Raw genomic sequence first — 18,025 nt, forward strand, 5'->3', positions numbered from 1 at the left:
ACACACACACACACACACACACACACACACACACACACACACACACATGCATGTGACCAATCAATCAGCATTTATCAAATACCCACTAAGGGCTGGGGATACATGGAAGATGAAAGCCAGTCCCTGCCCTCAAGGAGCTCCCAGTCTAAGGGGGGGGGCACTCAAGCAAACAAATAGTACAAACAAGCTCTATTCAGGCTTGAGCAGAGGCAAGGTACCAGAATCAGAGGGTGGAAAGGCTGCCAGTAGAAGATGCATTGTAGCTAGACCTTCAAGGCATCCAGGGGAGCCCGGAGGCAGAGATGAGGAGGGAGAGCATTTCAGGTATGGGGGAGGGAAGGGGCAGAGCCAGAGTCAGGAGATGGAACAGCCAGGCTCAGGGTCACTAGATTGAGGAGCATGTGTTGGGCAGTAAGGTGTGTGAAGACTGGAGAAGTGGGAGGGGGCAGGTTATGAAGGGCTTTGAATGTCAGCCAGTTTCATATTTGATCCTAGAGGGGACAGGGAGTTGAGCATGGAGGTGACATGGCCAGATGAGCATTTTTGGATGCTGAGTGGAGGGAGGCAAGGAGGCAAAGAGGCCAACCGCTCGGCTACTGCAAGTCCAAGTGTGGGATGATGATGACCTTTCCTAGGATCAGAGAGGAGGGGAGGCCATGAGAGGTGTTACAAAGGGAAAATCAACAGACCTTACAACAGATTGGATATGGGGGGATAGCGGCTGAGAAACAGTAAAGTATGCAGGATGGCCCCTAGGCTGCAAGGTTGGCTGACTGGGAGGATGGTGGTGACCTCAACAGTAACAGGGAAGCTTGGAAAGGGGGAGGGTTTTGGGGAAAGAGAATGGGTTCAGTTTGGGGCATGGTGAGGGACATCCAGCTAGAGATTTCTAATAGGCAGCTGGAGATGTGAGTCTGGGTTTGGGAGAGAGGTTAAGCCTGGATTAGTCTGTCTGAGAATCATCAGCATAGAGATGACCATTGAATCCTGAAGAGATCCCCAAATGAACTAAGAAGAGGGAGAAGAGAAGAGGGCCCAGGACAGAGCCTTGGGGGGGACACCTATGGTTAGGGGGCACAGCACAGGAGACTGAGAAGGGATGGTCAGATAGGTAAAGGAGAACCAGGACAGAGTCACAGAGACCTGGAGAGAAGAGAGCATTGTGGAGTAGAGAAAAAGGCTGCAGAGAAGTCAGAAAGCATCCAGCTCGAATGAATCACTTAGGTAACCAGGGGTCATTCTCAGTAAAACCTGGTTTGGGGACCTGTCTTCCATCCAGCCTCTACCAGACTTTATCTTCCCTGACCTCACTGGTCTTGCTCAACTGTGGTGATGGTCAGGTAGGGGCATGTAGAAGAAAGCGTGGTTGGAATTTGTAACCTCTTCCCCTGCCTCCAGGCTTATGAAAAAGAAATCAGTCCTAAAAGTCCGTGGCATTCACATGTCTCCCACGCGCTGGTTGGACACAAAAGCCCAAGACATTCCACTGAGTTCACTTACCTCACTATTACTATTCAAAGACACTGTATCGATTCCAATCGTTCTGGCGTCTTCTGCTTCGGGGTGGAAACACCTCCACATCTCGGATGCCTTTAAAAGAGAGTGGAGACACTTAAGTGCTGGCTGCTCCCAGGTTTTAAGCATGAGGAATTTCAGCTTTGCTTTGAGTGATGGCCACACATTTTGAGTAGGTGAAACTCTTCCGAGGAGCAGAAGCTCTCACAAGGAGGACTGCTCTGATCTGGTTTTTAGAGTTTTATTATTTCCTAGCCATGATATCTACAACCTTGCTTAAAAAGGTGAGTTAGCACTCGCTCTAAGAAGACTGAGTTTGGAGTCAGATGACCTGGGTTCTAATCCTGGCTCTGGCACATACTTGACTTCGGGCAAGTTGTTTGTGCTACTGTTTGTGAAATGCCAGGGTTGGACTCCTCAGCCTCCAAGTTCCCTTTCAGCTCGAAATCATCATTACGACTCTCATGAAAACAGCCCCAGGTATGTGGGCTTCTGAGCCATGAGAGGATCAGGTGATGGGTCCAACAGGTATCGTAAGTGCAATGCCTCTTTATGGTTCTGCTCTTTCACAAGGAGCAGTTTGTGGCCGTTAAGCTTGCTTTGATCAGAGTTCTACGAGAAATAGTTACTCGGGGTGATGGTCCTGGAACGGGTGTTGCCTTTTCAAGGTGGCAAGCTGTAGGATGCTGAAATGATGTGGCCACCAGAACTTTTATGGTTTAGGCACAAATATAATTTGCCTGATTATGGAATGAAGATGAGATCACAATCTAAGGTGGGGCCCAGAATTGGACCCCAGAAAGAAGAGAAGGAAAAAAGTCAAGAGATTTTGGAGCCGCCTCAGTTAAGTTTGGAGCTAAAAGGGATGGAAACTGTGGTTGCTGTTGAAGAGTAACACAGCATGGATCCACTCAGCAGCAGAAATGGTTGTTTGGCACAGAAGTTATGTTCACCACAGAACTGCTACAGGTAGTGGGGGAGGCGGAAAAAGGGCACTGAAGCTCACAGCTCCAGACTTGGGACTTACTCTAGCACCTGCATTTTCCTCCATCAGGTGTTTTTTTTCCACATTTCTGTGTGAGTTCATTTTTTCTTACAGATACTGAATGGATTGGTGGGAGAGCATGTGTTAGGTTTATGTGTGGATTATGTTATACTGATTTTTGCTTCATTAATTCTAATATATTTAGTTTAGGACACATGTAACATATTAATGATAATATGTAACATGTCATTGCTTCTTTTGCTTTATTGTTAAGTAAATGGCCATACTCTAAAAGTATCATCACTGTTAGTGACTGGTTTGTGTAAATAGAGACATTGGTAGGGGCTCCAGAACGGAAATATATTCCCTCTACCACAGGAACATCCCTCAGCTTCTGAAAGAGTTTGAGGGTAACCATAGTGGTGACCCTTCTCTGGGAACTTGGAAATGCCAGGGTGAAAGCAGGTTGGAGGGAACCAATCAGCCTACAGGGTGAGAGTAGGTATCGACATGCCCTGTGTGAGAGGGTAGAGTGTGGATGGTCACCCATGTGCCTTGGTAGAGGGATATTGAGGCACTGGGATGGAACTAATGACCATACTTCACCTACTTATCACCATAATAGTGAAATCCGAATTCATGCAACCATATTTCATGGGATTTGAGAATGAAATGATAGATCAGTATTCATTTTAATTTGGATTCCTTGTTGGTTTGTGACGATTTGCAAAGGGATCTGCTAACAGGGGCCTCCTGACCAAATTTAGAGCCAAGCAAATCTTGCCTGGTGGCCTAGAGGAAGGAGGTAAAAGAAGATAGGAGAAGATCTGGAAGACACAGATGTGACTGAAGATGCTGCTGGTCTCATGGGATGCCAGAGAGTTCTTGGGATTCTCGAGCTAGAAGGGTCTTAGAGCACATCTGGTCACCCCCACCCACTTCATTGTACACACAAGGAAACCAAGGCTCAGAAATGTTAAACGACTGCCCAAGATTATGCAAGGACAAGCTGGGATTTGGACAAGGTCAAGGTTAACTTCAGCAGACCTGAGGCTGTTTGAAGAGGAGATTTAGGAAGCCATTGTAGGCCGCCCTTCCTCTCCCCTTTGTGTAAGTCAATCACAAACTAGTGTCAGGGCTTCATGTCTCTTGGCACCAGGCCCACCCAGAGTTCTGGCCCATCAGAAGGCCCATTGGTCAGACATGTTTGTCACATGGCAGAGCACACAGTAACTTACCCAGTGACCTCTGATAGAGCGGCCCACTTCTGGATTCATCACTGTCTACATCTGCAAAACAGGAACTGTCACCATTGGCCCAAAGCCACTCCACCTTCTCAGAGATGTGTCTCTCTCCTCATCAGGCTACTGACATGATGGGCCTGATATAGAGCCTTGTAAAGTCCTTTTGAGCTTTGGTCACTGGGCTAGGAACTGGGGCTATGGAGGAAAAGATGAAAGGCTCCTTGCCTTCAGGAAGGTCACCAATTTTCTTTTAATCATCTGTGTGTCAAGTTTCCAGTGAGGAAATCCCTGGACCAATCCAGGGCAGCACCTACCTGCTTTGAGCTCAAGGGCAGGATCAGGAGAAAGGGGTGGTTATTGCTGTGTTGAGTCTGATTCTCCACGACCCCAGTTTGAGGTTTTCTTGGTAAAGATACTGCAGGGGTTGGCCATTTCCTTCTCCAGCTCATTTTACAGATGGGGAAACTGAGGCAAACAGCATTAGGTGACTTTCCCAGGGTCACAGAGTTAGTGAGTGTCTGAGGGCAGATTTGAGCTCACAGAGATAAGTCTTTCTGACTTTAGGCTTGGCACTATGTGAACTATGGTGCCCTTTAGCTTCCCTATTGGGGCATTGGGATTAGACACTCACTGTAGGACCCTCCTAGTTTCTGTAAAATGGGGATAATAAGAGAACCTGTTTCACCTGAGAATCAGATTAGATAAAATACTGTCTGTAAAGTGCCTCATAAGCCTCTGGGGGCTTTAGAAATGCTTGGGTTGATGATGGTAGTGTAGAGGAGAGGGTCAGATAAGGGCAAGACTGCATGGCATGTGAGGTCCCTTCTGACCCTGACACTCACAATCACACAAAGGACAAACCATTGAAGTAAAAGGGTTTTGTAGTCTCCTTGTCAGAAAGGTATCACAGTGATCTCCTGGAGACCATCACCCCAGACCCCCAAATCCTTGCTTACCTCTCAGGTAATGGCTTCTCCAGTCGTATGATCCCTGTCTGCCCCCAAAAATCTAGACAAAGGCAGAAACGAGGAGAGAGATCTTCTCTCTCTCTCTCTCTCTCTCTCTCTCTCTCTCTCTCTCTCTCAATCTCTCTCTCTCTCTCTTTCTCTTCTTCTCTCTCTCTCCTCTCCTTCCCTCTTTCCCTCCCCCACCTCTCTCTCTCTCACACACACACAGCCCCAGCCAGTGGAGCTCTCCCAGGCTGCAGGAGGCCTTTGGGGGGGGGGGCAAGGCAGTGTATTATAACTGAGACCTTTGGCAGATATTATCCCCAGGCCAAGTTATAACATTTTTGTCTCAAGGATCAGAGATGTCTCTGGTTGGGTCTCCTCCCCAAGGAAGAACCAAACCTTAACGGCTTAGTGTGTTGTATGGGGAATGATGCAGAGCAGCCCCTGTGGTTGTGTGAGATGAGCCACCTCAGACTCAGCTGTGAGAGTCCTGGCAAGAGGTGCACAGCCCCTCCCAGGACTCAGACTCTGTGGGGCAAACTTCAAGAACTGAGGGGCATCCCTCCAGGCTATGCAGAAGCTTGGGAAAGGACTCAGTAGAAGGGATCTGTATTGAGCCCCAGTCATACAGAGGGAAGGGCGGGGAGGCTCCTTTGGCTGGGCCCCAGGGGCAGAACCAGGGGCAGATGGATATCAGTCATGCAGAGCTGCCTGACCCTTGGAGCTGTCCCAAAGTGAACCGGGAGCCTCTGGAGGGGCAGGAGCCTTCCACTTGGAGGATCTGCAGGCAGAGGCTGGTGTGGACCAGGAATTCTGTGTAATCAGGAAAGGAGCTGAGGCATGGGCATCTGAGCATAGGAGGACTGCTACCTAGACATCAGAGGCAAGTACTCTCCCCAGCTCGGCCTGGGCATATGCAAACCTGCCAATGGATGCTAAAGGTGTTTGTTATAAGGTGGGCAGATAGCAAGAGAGCTGGGAAAGAAATCAGGCCTTCTGTCTGCATGACCTTTGGGGCGGGGCTGTTAAGGCTGATGTCAGTCAGCAGTGTGGGGCTGTGTGTACCGCATGTGAAGTCCTGGGGTCTGGGGAGGGGCTGTGGTTCGCTGTGTCTGGGCCATGATATGGTGCCTTTTCAGAGTCAGACTGGCCAACAAGCATTTATATGGATTCAGCTGTGTCATTCCCAGCCCTGGTAAGCTGCATGGACCACTCTGGCTCACCTCTTCACTGCTGCTGGAATCGGAGCTGGGCAAGGCTCGGTGGCAGCGCACCCACACTCTCTGCACCTGCTCAGTGGAGATCTCGACTGTGCTTCTGCAGGACGCTGTTGGCTATCAAACATGGACAGAAAAAAGGGTGGGGCCTTGAACTTGTTGGTCTCTACCAAAAGAAGGGAAACCCCTCCCAGAAAGACAATGCTCTCCATGAGGAAGGCTACCCCCTCTTCTAACTCTGTGTGTCCAGATGTGTCCACCTTTCCCCTGAGCAGGTCCCTGACCCCCAATTCACTCCTCCTCCCCTTTTCAGCTCCCTTCTATGTGGGCTTGGTGTGTGTGTGTGGTCATATGTAAGTCACCCCCCCCCCCGACCATGAGAGTACATGCGAGGCAAAGGCTCTACAAGGCTTTCCAGTACCCAGGATGTGCCAGTGCAGATGCCTGCTTTGAGTGTCCAGCCCCCTTTCCAGGCAAGCTGCCTTTGCTTTCAGCTCTCTGGGTATCTGATTCTTGTGGGTGAACTCTTGAGCCCACGAGGAACAGCAGTGTTCGCTGGCAGGATGGGTTTGACCAAGCAGACCAGGGGACAGGGTGGCTTACCACATAATAGCCCATTTTGAAATCACAGGCACTCGGCAGGTTTCCAGACTCTTTCCTACATTCAGTCTCTCGGATCCTGAAGTCTATATCCATGGTCAAATCATTCTCATTCACAAAGTTGACCTTGGGGAAGGGAATTAGCACAGGAGCCAATGAGGGGACAGTTAGCTCCCTGCTGGCTACATTGTTGCGCTGAGATGACTAGAAACACCCATGTTGCTTCCATTTCCTCTTCCTTCCAATACATTGTATTTATTTTGTTTCTACTTGTATGTCTATTTCCCAGATAGACTGGAAGCTCCCTGAGGCCAGGCTCTGTCGCATTGTTTTTCTGTTTCCCGTCAGTGCCTGACACACAAAGTCCTTAATTAATGCCTGTTGACTGGTTGTCATATTCTGGAAATCCCGTAACTTCCTAGTTAGCCAGTAACTCCCTCGAGAGAGAAAGGCAAACTGGACATTTACAGAGTGATTTGAGCCTCCCTGAGTTATCTAGCCCCACCCAGGCTGGTAGCTCTGCTATATACAATGTGAACATTAAGGAACTTCTCCCCCTCACCAGCATTTGGTCTAACACTAGTTATAAGCTTTCTGATTTTAAATAATTTTTTTGAGTCAGTCTGATCAGATTTCCTTGGTGCATGGATCTCCCAGTGAGAAACTTTCCTTCAGCAATGAAGACCAATATGAGCCCTTGGACTGAGGCTCTTCCAGAGCTGCCTGGGCATGCAGAGGCTGGGTGAGTGCCTTGGGTTGGATGCCACAGAAGTGGGTCAGAGGCGGAATGTCAGCCATTGGAGGCTGGTTTTCTGCCCATAACCCCTCTGCTTCCTTCTCAGTCTTTCTTAAAGATCGGAAACTAGGATAACCTGAGAGGCTTCCTGATTTTGATGCAAGCACTGAATGGAAGGCCAGACAGGCAACAAGCATTTATTAAGCACCTACTGTATAGCAAGGACTGTGTTAAGCGCTAGAGATACAGAGAAAAACCAAAACAATAGTTTCTATTCTCAAGGGTCTGTCTCACATTCTAATGGAGGAGACCACATGTGAACGCTAGGCACGCACTCGATGTAGGCAGACGCATGGGAGTGTTTATACATATCTCCCTGGTGTATCTATGGTACATATGGACACACACATGTCTCTCTGATGGAAGGGGAGGCATTAGCCATTGGAGGGACCAGGAAGAGCCTCTGGGAGCCAAAGGCAGCTTTTGGGCTGATCCTTGAAGGAAGCCTGAGAAACTAAGAGGTAGAACTGAGGGAGAAGGACAGTCCAGGGAGGGGGACAGCCAACGCAAAGGTGTGGAGGTGAGAGATGCTGCCTTGTGTTCATCCCTGCATGAGGGTGACCTTTCACGGCTCTGGCTTCTGCATGTGTGTGGTGCCACAAGCTGGGGGTGACATAGAACATGCCATGGATGGGGGAGCCCAGAGCCCCAGCCTGGGCTGTACCACTGACTCTGACTCACTGGGCCCAGCTTCCTATTTCTATAATGAAGGAGCTGGACTAGCTTGCCTCTCCCAGCTCTGACCTTCAGGGTCATTTGGTCCATTCCCTTGTCCATTTTGTGAATCTTTTCTATGACATCCCAGACAATCTTTCATTGAGCTTCTATTTCAATAAGTCCAATGACAGGGGTCTCATTATCTCAAGGGAGCTTTCATTTCTTGAATTTAATTTGTGGATGCTTTTTTTTTTCTTTTTGTAAGGGGGAAGGCGGGCAACTGGGGTTAAGTGACTTGCCCAAAGTCACATGGCTAGTAAGTGTGCCAAGTGTCTGAGGCCGGATTTGAACTCAGGTCCTCCTGACTGGATGGCTGGGGCTCTAGTCACTGAGCCACCTAGCCTCCCCTGGACACCTTAACAGTAAGAAAAGTTCTTCCCTGTATCACCTTGTTATTGATCTGTTTCATGTAGTCCCCTCCCCCCCTTTTACTGAGAGCCACCCAGATTGAGTCCAATCACTGAGGCGTGATCTCTAGGCGATAGGAAAGAGAAGAAAGGGACATGAGGGTCAGGAAGGGGAAGTGGGCCTGCAATTCTACAGGATGAAGCATCAAGGGAGAGGCATCTGCCTTGGTGAGTGGAGAGCTGGCCCCGAGTCAGGAAGACCTGCCTCTGACACACGCTGGTGGGGTGACCCCGGGCACACTCAGGCCACTCACTGGGGCTCTAAGCTGCAGAAAAGGTGCCCATCAGCACTGGTGGAGGAAGTCCTCCCTGGGAGGAAAGCCCAGGACTGGCCCAAATTGTGTACACACACACACAGGCACATACACATGCACACGTACAGTGCACACACATGCACACGTGCACACACACACCCACAAACACATGTACATGCACGTACGCACAAGGCACATGTGTGCATACACACAGTCACACACATACACTGCACACACATGCACACACACGTGCACAAGGCTCACACAAGCACACATATGCACACAAGGCACGTACACATCCCTGCACATGCACACACATGTACACACATGCACACACACTCATACATGCTCGCACATGCACACACATACACATGAACACACATGTACACACAATCAGAGGCTGTTCTGGATTTAAAATTATCTTTAAAGATGACAAAATTGACAAAAAGGAAATTGTAATGTAGGAAACCCACTCCCCCCCAATAAAACCCAACACAAGACCCCTTAAGCAATCTACTTACTCTTTTAACTGAACTCTTGTATGCCCGGAACAAATTTGGGCTTTGAGACTGGGAGTTCACTTTTTCAACTGAGGCCCTGAGAGCTTCCCTCATCATGGCCGGATCGTAGTCATACACAGGGAAACCTGAATCATGGAAAGATGCCAAGTCCTCATGAAGATGGGGAGTCACAAAGAGGCCTCCCCTTCCATTCAAGGCATCCTACCTGAACAAGACCAGATGTTCATGGCCAGAGTAATTATCACCAAGACCTCCATGGCTACCTTCTTCCCAGGACATACAAGCTGGATGGAGACCCAAAGGGGCTTTTCCTGTGGGGCTTCCCAAGGCTTAGTTTTTCTGGAGAGGAAAGTGGCTTTTACAATGCCGTCTTACCCCTGAATTTTCCAGGGCCCATGTCACCGCTTTTCAGCAAACAGCTCAGCTCAAACAGAAACCATTGATCCAGGAGCAAATATTTGTTGCCAAGCCTTTCTCTGTGAAAATGTTACAGTATGGAGCGGCCTTTGGAGTTTTGACCTCAGAGGGAGAATTCGGCAGCTCCCTGACCAAGCACTAGGAATCAAGGACAGTAGTACAGGATCTTAGAGTGAGAACTGAAGGGGACAGGCCAAGCCAATTTGATGCCCAGGAAATGGAGGCCCAGAGAGAAGTCGCTTACTCATCATCACATAAGAAGTTAGTGTTGGGGTAGCTAGGTGGTGCAATGAAAAGAGCATCAGCCCTGGAGTCAGGAGGACCTGGGTTCAAGTCCAACCTCAGACACTTAACATAAAAACTAGCCATGTGACCTTGGGCAAGTCACTTAACCCCAACTGCCCTCCAAAAAGCAAAAAAAAAAAGTTAGTGCTGGAGGCAGAATTTGAACACAGTCCTCTAATTCCAGGACTTTTCCCATGGTACCAGTCGCTGAGAGAATGTTTTTACTGAAGTCTTCCTGGGATGTTAGATCATGGTGTGGGTTCTTGAGTATATGTTAGAAGAAAGCACTCTCTGACTGATCCTGCCAGACTCCAGTAGGTTCAAGGCTGGGTCTGACAATTGACTCAGTATACATTACCTGGAGACCAGCCTAGAAAAGTACAGAGACATACCCTTAGGCACAAGAAGACTTGCCTTTGGCAGCTGCTAGCAAGTGTCTGAGGTAGTAGCTGAACTGGTCTGCCTTACTTTAAGCCTAGACTTCTAGGCCCTTCACCAAGCTGTCTCAAAGACTCTGGCTAAGGGAGGAACGTGGGCTTCCCATGTAGTATGTGAAGATACAGTTCCTCCCTCTTTTCTTCTTTCCTGGGAGTCTCTGGCCAAGCAGTCAAATTATCCCCAATTTCTTTCTCTTTTCTGTAAATAGCCCATAGCCTTTTTCCTATTCTCTTCCCTGCTGGCTGGTATTGAGGCCTTGGGTGTTGAATGTCTCCTATGGTACATCTTTTGGGGGTTGGTTCTCAGAATCTCCCGCTCCCTTCCCAATCTTGCAAAGGGTATCAATCCATTTCTCTTCTTCTCTCTTTTCTTCCTTTTATGCTTGGGAGCTTGTCGAATTCTTGGTCTTGTGACTCTTCACATAGAACACATGTATCTGAGATAATTTTGATATGAGCTTTGAACTATTTTGGATTTATAGGCTTCCATTGGATCATAATTTCACCAAAGTAGTCCATAGGTTCTGGAGTTAGCCTGTGATTCACTCATTTTGTTTCACTCCTTTCTCAAGGTGTGCATATGGGAGAGAAAGGGAGGGAGAGGGAGAGGATGGGGTTCCTGGGGAGAGACTGGGCGTCCTTTATTTCTAGGACTTTATTGCCAAATGTTCCTAAAGGTTTGGAAAAGGCTTAATGGGAAGGAGGATGGGGGCTTAGAAGGTTCTCCCCTTCCTTCCTTCCTTCCTTCCTTCCTTCCTTCCTTCCTTCCTTCCTTCCTTCCTTCCTTCCTTCCCTTAGAAGCATCATTACCAACAAGGTTTCTCAGCAGGTCAGATCTCCCAGAGTGATTTCCCTGCATACCAAAGCCTCATGAAGGTTTCTAATCCCCCAAGGTAGAAATGACTTCTCTCTCCATGAACTCCCAAAGCCCACAACGAGCCATAGCCAGAAGCCAGCGAAAGGCCCCAGTACAGGGGGGAGGAGCCTGGGGATGGGGGTGCAGGAGGCCCGCCATCTTTCCTGACTTTCTCTTTTAGTCCGTGATGTGGAGATGAGGCGCACACACAGCTTTCACCCATTCCTTTCTATGGGCCAAGTCCATGTCATCAAACTTTCTCTTCATGCAGAAGATCTGTGAGGAATAACAGAGTGGCCAGGACCTTATCGGAGGCAAGCGTCTCTGAAGAAGAAAAGTATCTGGAGGAGCTTCCTTCACTCTATTCTATGGGAAACAGCCCGTATAACCAAACACTCGACGTCTTTGAATTTGGGAACTGAGAGAGGAGAAGCCAAGGATGGGCTGGGGGTGGGGGCTGAATTCTGAAGTCAGAGATTTTAGGGTTTAATGTTTCAGCAACAGTCTTTCCATCTCCTAGATTATATTCAGACCCAACAGGGGAGGGGCTGGACTCAGAGCACTCTAACCATCGTGTGGGGGAGCTGGTGGAAGATCGGACTGTTTTCTGGGCAATCACCCTTTGGGTACCAGTGAGGAAGCTTCGACCTCTTAGAGAAAGTCCATCCCCTATGTTTTCCAAGAGTGACAAGGTTGTAGCATAGGCAGAGTGCCACCTGGTGGGAAATGTGGGTATTACACTGCGTCCCTGAGCAATGGCTACAGTGACCTGATTTCTTTTTTTCTTTTTTAGTTTACATCATTCATTTACACAAGAATTTGAGTTAAAATTTTCTCACCATTTTTAGCCTACCCACTACCCTAAAACAGCAATCCTACTGAATATCTCCTCCCCCCAATCTGCCCTAAATTATCCCCAATCATTATTATAATAATAAATTTAAACATTTGATTTTAAAACTTTGAATTCCAGATACTTTTCCTACCTCCCTTGTCACCCACCCTTACTGGGAAGACAAGCAATTCAATATAGGTTGTACATATGTAGCTATGCAAAACATTTCCATAGTGGGTATATTGTGAAAGACTGATTATATTTCCCTCTATCACATACCACCCCCACTTGTTCAATTCTATACTTTGATCCTATCTCTTTTCAAAAGTGGGTGCTTCCAACTTCACTCCCCCAAACCTGCCCTCCCTTCCATCATTCCCCATCTCATCCTCTTCTCCCCTACTCTCCTAGGGTGAGATACCCTATTTAGTGTGTATGTCACTCCCTCCCTAAGCCAAATTCAATGAGAATAAGGTTGACTCATTCCCTTTTTGCCTTCCTGTTTTTCTCCTCCACTGTAACAGTTTTCCCTTGCCTCTTCTATATGAGATAATTTACCCCATTCTGTCTGTCCCCATCTCCTCTCATTATATTCCTCTCTCACCTCTTAATTTCATCTTTTAAGTATCATCCCTTCCTATTCAATTGGTCCTGTGCCCTCTATCTATGTATACCTGTAAACATATATACACACATTCACATATGTATTCATATGCCCATATACCCTCCTATATAGACATGTATATATATATATATATTTGTTTATTTATTTTCCCTTAAACTATTCTCATATTGAGAAAAGTTTCATTAGTTACAATGATCATTTTTCCATGTAGAATGTAAATAGTTCAACTTTGATAAGTTCCTTATGATTTCTTTTCCCCGTTTACCTTCTCATGCTTCTCTTGCTTCTTGTGTCTGAATGTCAAATTTTCCATTCAACTCTGGTTTTTCATAAAGAATGCTTCAAAGTCCTCTATTCCACTGAATGACCATATTTTCCCCTGAAACATGATAGTTTTGCTGGGTAGGTGATTCTTGGTTTTAATCCCAGCTCCTTTGACCTCTGGAATATCATATTCCAAGCCTTTTGATCCCTCAGTGTAGAAGCTGCCAGATCCTGTGTTATCCTGATTGTGTTTCCACAATATTCAAATTGTTTCCTCCTGGATGCTTGTAATATTCTCTTCTTGATCTAGGGACTCTGGAACCTGGCTATAATATTCCTAGGAGTTTTCTTTTTGGGATCTTTTTAAGGAGGTGATAGGTGGATTCTTTCAACCTCTATTTTGCCATCTGGCTCTAAAACATCAGGGCAGTTTTCCTTGAGAATTTCTTGAAAGATAATTTCTAGGTTCTTTTTTTGATCATGGCTTTCAGGTAGTCCAATAATTTTTAAATTATCTCTCCTGGATCTATTTTCCAGGTCAGTGGTTTTTCCAATGAGATATCTCACATTGCTTTCTATTTTTTCATTTGTTTGGATCTGTTTAATAGTATCTTGATCTCTCATAAAGTCATTAGCTTCCATTTGTTCCAATCTAATTCTGAAGGAATGATTCTCTTCAGTGAGCTTTTGAGATTCTTTTTCCATCTGGCAAATTCTGCTTTTTAAGGCATTCTTCTCCTCATTGCCTTTTTGAGCTTCTTTTGCCATTTGAGTTAGTCTATTTTTTAAGGTATTATTTTCTTCAGTCAGGTTGTTGACACTCATTTCATAATTTTCTTGCATCATTCTCATTTCTGTTCCCAATTTTTCCTCCACATCTCTTATTTGGTTTTCAAAATCCTTCTTAAGCTCCTCTATGGCCTGTAACCAGCTCATATTTTTCTTGGAAGCTTTTGGTGCAGGCGTTCTGACTTCATTGTCTTCTTCTTGTTCCATGCTTTGATCCTTTTTGTCCCTAAAATAGGAGACTAATATCAGATTCCTGTGCTTGTTTTGATTCCTTTGCTTGCTCATGTTGCCACTCAATTACTTGACTTTTGAGCTTTTTGCCACAGTAGAACTCTGCTACTAGAGAGGGGGGCTTTGTCTCAATTTGCTCAATTCTCAGCTGCTGGAGCTTTTACTTGGTAGCCTTCTCTGAAGCCTCCCCATGCTCTGGCAAACTGATCATGTACCCCAGGATCTCCACCCTAGAGAGCAATCCAGATCCAAGCAAGTTAAAGCAAGAGTGATTACACCTCAGACTGGTCACTTGGTCCCCCTACAATCGGCAGGCCAGGAGCTCTGAAGCAGCCACATGGCAGCAGCTGCACGGCCGTGGCACCTCAGTTGCTTCTTCCTCCAGGGGGCAAAGGCTGGACTGCACTCCCACACTCCCGGTTCCCAAAGTCCACACTGCACTGACCTCTCACTTTGTCTGTAGCATCTATGGGTTGATAATTCTTCAAATCACCACAGCTGCTGGTGATCCGAAGTCCCTCCAGTCGGTGGCTGGTTGTGGCTGCCCTGAGGCTAAAACCTTGGGCTTGTGTGGGGCTGGGCTTGGCTCCCAGAGTGCCAGGTTGTCTTTAGTGGGATGTTAGCTTCTCTCTGTCATTTTGTGGGTTCTGAAGCTCCAAAGTTTGTTTAGAGTCATCTTTAATATGAATTGGAGGAGGTGGAAGCAGGAGCTGCATGGAAGTCCTGTTTCTACTAAGCCATCTTGACTCTTCCCTGACCTGATGTCTTCATAGAGCTGTAGGGAGAGCTGCACCCAAGTCACACAGCCAACAAGGCCCTCTGTGGGGACTGATGTCATACATTAGCATTCGTCTCTCTTCCAGACTGTGAACGCCAAGGAAACGTCAAATATTATTCACCTTAGTACATTCATTCTGTGCCTCGAACATATACAAAACTCAATCAATATCTGTCAAGTATATTATGTGTATATGTATACACGTGTGTTTGTGCACACACACGTGCATCCACACATTCATATTCAGAGAAAAACTCCCCATCCAGTAGTAAGCAGTCTGGGATTACAGGTAGGTAGAGGGGCACTACACATGTCATCCATACATCTCAAGAAAATGAAAAACTAATTGGTTGTTCCAAGCCAAGCACTGAGCCATGGTTGGCTCCCTCATCAGTCAGCCTCAATTGCACAAATTCCAGGGAATTTTTTGTGCCCAATTTCATCTCCACAATAAGCAGAGATGCACTATTTAGGAGCAGAGAAAATGAAAGGACTGAAGATAAGAATTTGCAGATGAATTCTTTCACTCCCAGGAATCAAGCCTTCCTTGTGCTAAATGGTCGTTTCTCTTTATGATTGAAATTTGGATATTTAAAAAGCACATTTCCATTTAAGATGTAAATCATCTCCCATTATTCTCTGTTCATCATGCAAGAATCTCTCCAATGCTGACTTTGCACTACCCAGGGGCCAGTGAGAGCTTGGTCATCACTCTTTCTCTGTTTTCTGAAGGAAGAAGTACTAAATAGAATTAGTTACAAAGTAAGAAGAAGGCCCCCTTCCCACCCATGTCAGGGCTTTGCCAGAAGGCACTGCTAGGTGGGGTGTGGCCCTATTTTCCTTTGAGAAGATTTCTTTTCCAGAGCTTGACCATGTTTGGAAGGGAAAGGGGACAAGGGAAAAAAATCAAAGGTTTGGACTCTAGGTCTTTATGCCTCTTCTGCCCATGGCATTCTAGAGCTAGAAAGGAGTCGCGCTAACTGTCGAAACCATTGCATTTTCCCAGAGAGGGGAAGGAAGCATTTTCCCCAGGGTCAACCAGCTAGTTAGTGAATGGAGTGGGGTTCAGGTGTAGACTTCTATATCCTCACTCTTACAAAGATGCTAGCCAACTAGAATGTTTTTGTGTTTTTCTTTAAACAACAAGAAAGTTATGGCTGGCTAGAGGAAGGTTTTAAAGAGTTTCAGTGACTACCAAAAAGGAGTTTGCTGTAGTTGCAAGACTCCCTTCAGTTTTCAGACTCCAGATACTTGGCTCCTATAGGGGATGTTGGGAATGAGTAGTAATTTCAGGATCCATGCCAGGCTGCCTAGGGCTAGAATGAAGAAGGAGCTGGATGGTAAGAAAGTGGGATAACTCAGGACAGAGGACTTGCCTTCAAATTTCAGTGTTGCTACTTCCTAGTTTTGTGAGCTCTCAATTTTCTCATTTGTAAAATGGCAGAATTATACCACGTGATCACTAAGGCTTTTCCAGGTTAAATTCTATGAACTAGGAACAGGAAAGTTTTTCATCTGGCATACTCAGTGCACTACCCTCAATTATTTCTGGTGTTCCAGCAAACCCAAATCAGTTACTGATCCACACTCCATGCTTTCTGGCTGTTATACCTTTGCTAATTCTTCCTTATTTCCCATGCCCTTTTATATTGATTAAAACATCATTCAAAGCTTTGTTCAAGTATTGCCTCCAGGTATTGCTAGAAGCAGTCTTTCCTTCCTTTGAACAAACCCAGTAAGCAGAAAGGTAATAATTTAATGCATTAGAGGTCTCTGGATCAACCTTCTACTATATTGTGATTTTATTTGGTGATTACTACTTTCATTGAATTATGGTATATAAGGATACATTTCAGATTTTTGCACTTGTTTGGTCGCCAACTTCTGGGGCTTTCCCATTATTCCTAGCTAATATTTATTCAAACAGTCTCTTATAAATAGAACTTCAAATATATATTTTAAGTAGATAAAACATGTATTAAGCACTTACTGGTCTCAGGGCTGGGGGCACAAAAACAAGCAAACAAAAAGATAATCCCTGATCTTAATGGTTTTACATTCTAAAGGGGGAAGATAACATATAAAAGAGAGCAAAAAGTAGTGGAGAGAAAGGAATTAGAGAAAGGAGAAAGGTTGGGAAATGGTGCAAGGAATCATGGACTGAGCCAGATTGTGATGCCTGGCATTAGAACCTCAAATGGAGGCTCTGGGAATGAACTCACCAATCAGAGGAGGAAACCACAGAGGCAAAAACACTGACAACATCAGAAGGCAATGTGGTGGAGATTGGGAAAAAGCTCAGAAAGTAATGAGGCTGAAGCAGGTGTGCAATGATGTCTGCACCATGACAACCCTAGAGTCATCACCTGGTCATCCCTTACTTTCATGTCTATTTAACTTGCCAATAATCAATTTGTCATTAGTTTACATGTCAAAAACCCTGCCTGAAGGTATTAGTATTAGTTTTCCCCCATAGAAAATGATATTTTAAATATATATATGTATAATATTTTAAATATGCACCAATATACATCATACACATCTATGGTGTATATACATGTGTATGTGCATGCATGTTCATGTGTGTGTGTGTGTGTGTGTGTGTGTATCCTATATTTCCTGTTGGTTAGTTTCTGCTTTTCTTTTGTGGTGACAATTTCTATTACTTTTCAGAAATTACATACTAGCTTCTCTTTTTATTTCTCCATCTTGGCAAAAAGTCTAGTGTGATTTCACTTGGAGCTTTTTGGTTTGTGAAATGGTTCATCTGAATTGCTCCAAAAATCCTCTCCAAATCCCAGATACTGTAGATTTTGTTGACTACATTTCTAGGTGATTTAAACTTATGGTTTCTCCATGATTGTGTCCCATGGATTCTAGCAACCTCTATTTTTGGCTCCTTTATGTGATACAGGGAATTATCTTTTGTGTGTAGCAAGTTTTTGGCTGGAATGGCTTCTCCCATGAATCTGGTCAGGCACTGAAATTCTAGCTTCTACGTTGGTTTGCACTTTGATCCAAAATTCACTGGACATGACTTTCTTCAGCCAATCTTGGTACACTCCTGTGTAACATAATTTCATTCATCCAGTGGTTTCAAGCATTCTTTTCCTTCCGAACTTTGATTATCTGAGTTTGTTTGCACTTAGTTCAATGCTCTTAACAGACTAATTCAATAGAGGTTTTCTCACCTGACAAAGGTATAAGGTAAGAGAAATGATTATTTTCTATTATATTAATAGCAGATTGTCTTATTCTATTTCCTCATTCAGGGACCAGTCCCTGCAAGTCAGTCAGTCTCT

General features: G+C 45.7%; 2 protein-coding genes across 4 annotated transcripts in view; one reads left to right on the plus strand and one right to left on the minus strand.

The window, feature by feature from the left end:
• The window catches only part of USP40 (ubiquitin specific peptidase 40), a 411,887-nt gene that overhangs the window by 68,487 nt on the left and 325,375 nt on the right, over positions 1-18,025 (plus strand). The window lies entirely within an intron of this gene.
• Positions 1,511-9,469, minus strand: SPP2 (secreted phosphoprotein 2). The gene is made up of 7 exons (XM_069103046.1): positions 9,412-9,469; positions 9,207-9,331; positions 6,515-6,637; positions 5,918-6,028; positions 4,701-4,752; positions 3,739-3,789; positions 1,511-1,590 (listed from the first exon to the last, which is right to left on the minus strand). The coding sequence occupies exons 1-7, from the start codon at positions 9,461-9,463 to the stop codon at positions 1,511-1,513; spliced, it is 594 nt and encodes a 197-aa protein (XP_068959147.1). The 5' UTR covers positions 9,464-9,469.

This window comes from Petaurus breviceps, unplaced genomic scaffold, assembly GCF_028583685.1.
Source record: "Petaurus breviceps papuanus isolate PSGF00001 unplaced genomic scaffold, PetGlider_PUasm1.0 567, whole genome shotgun sequence".
NCBI lineage: Eukaryota > Metazoa > Chordata > Mammalia > Diprotodontia > Petauridae > Petaurus > Petaurus breviceps.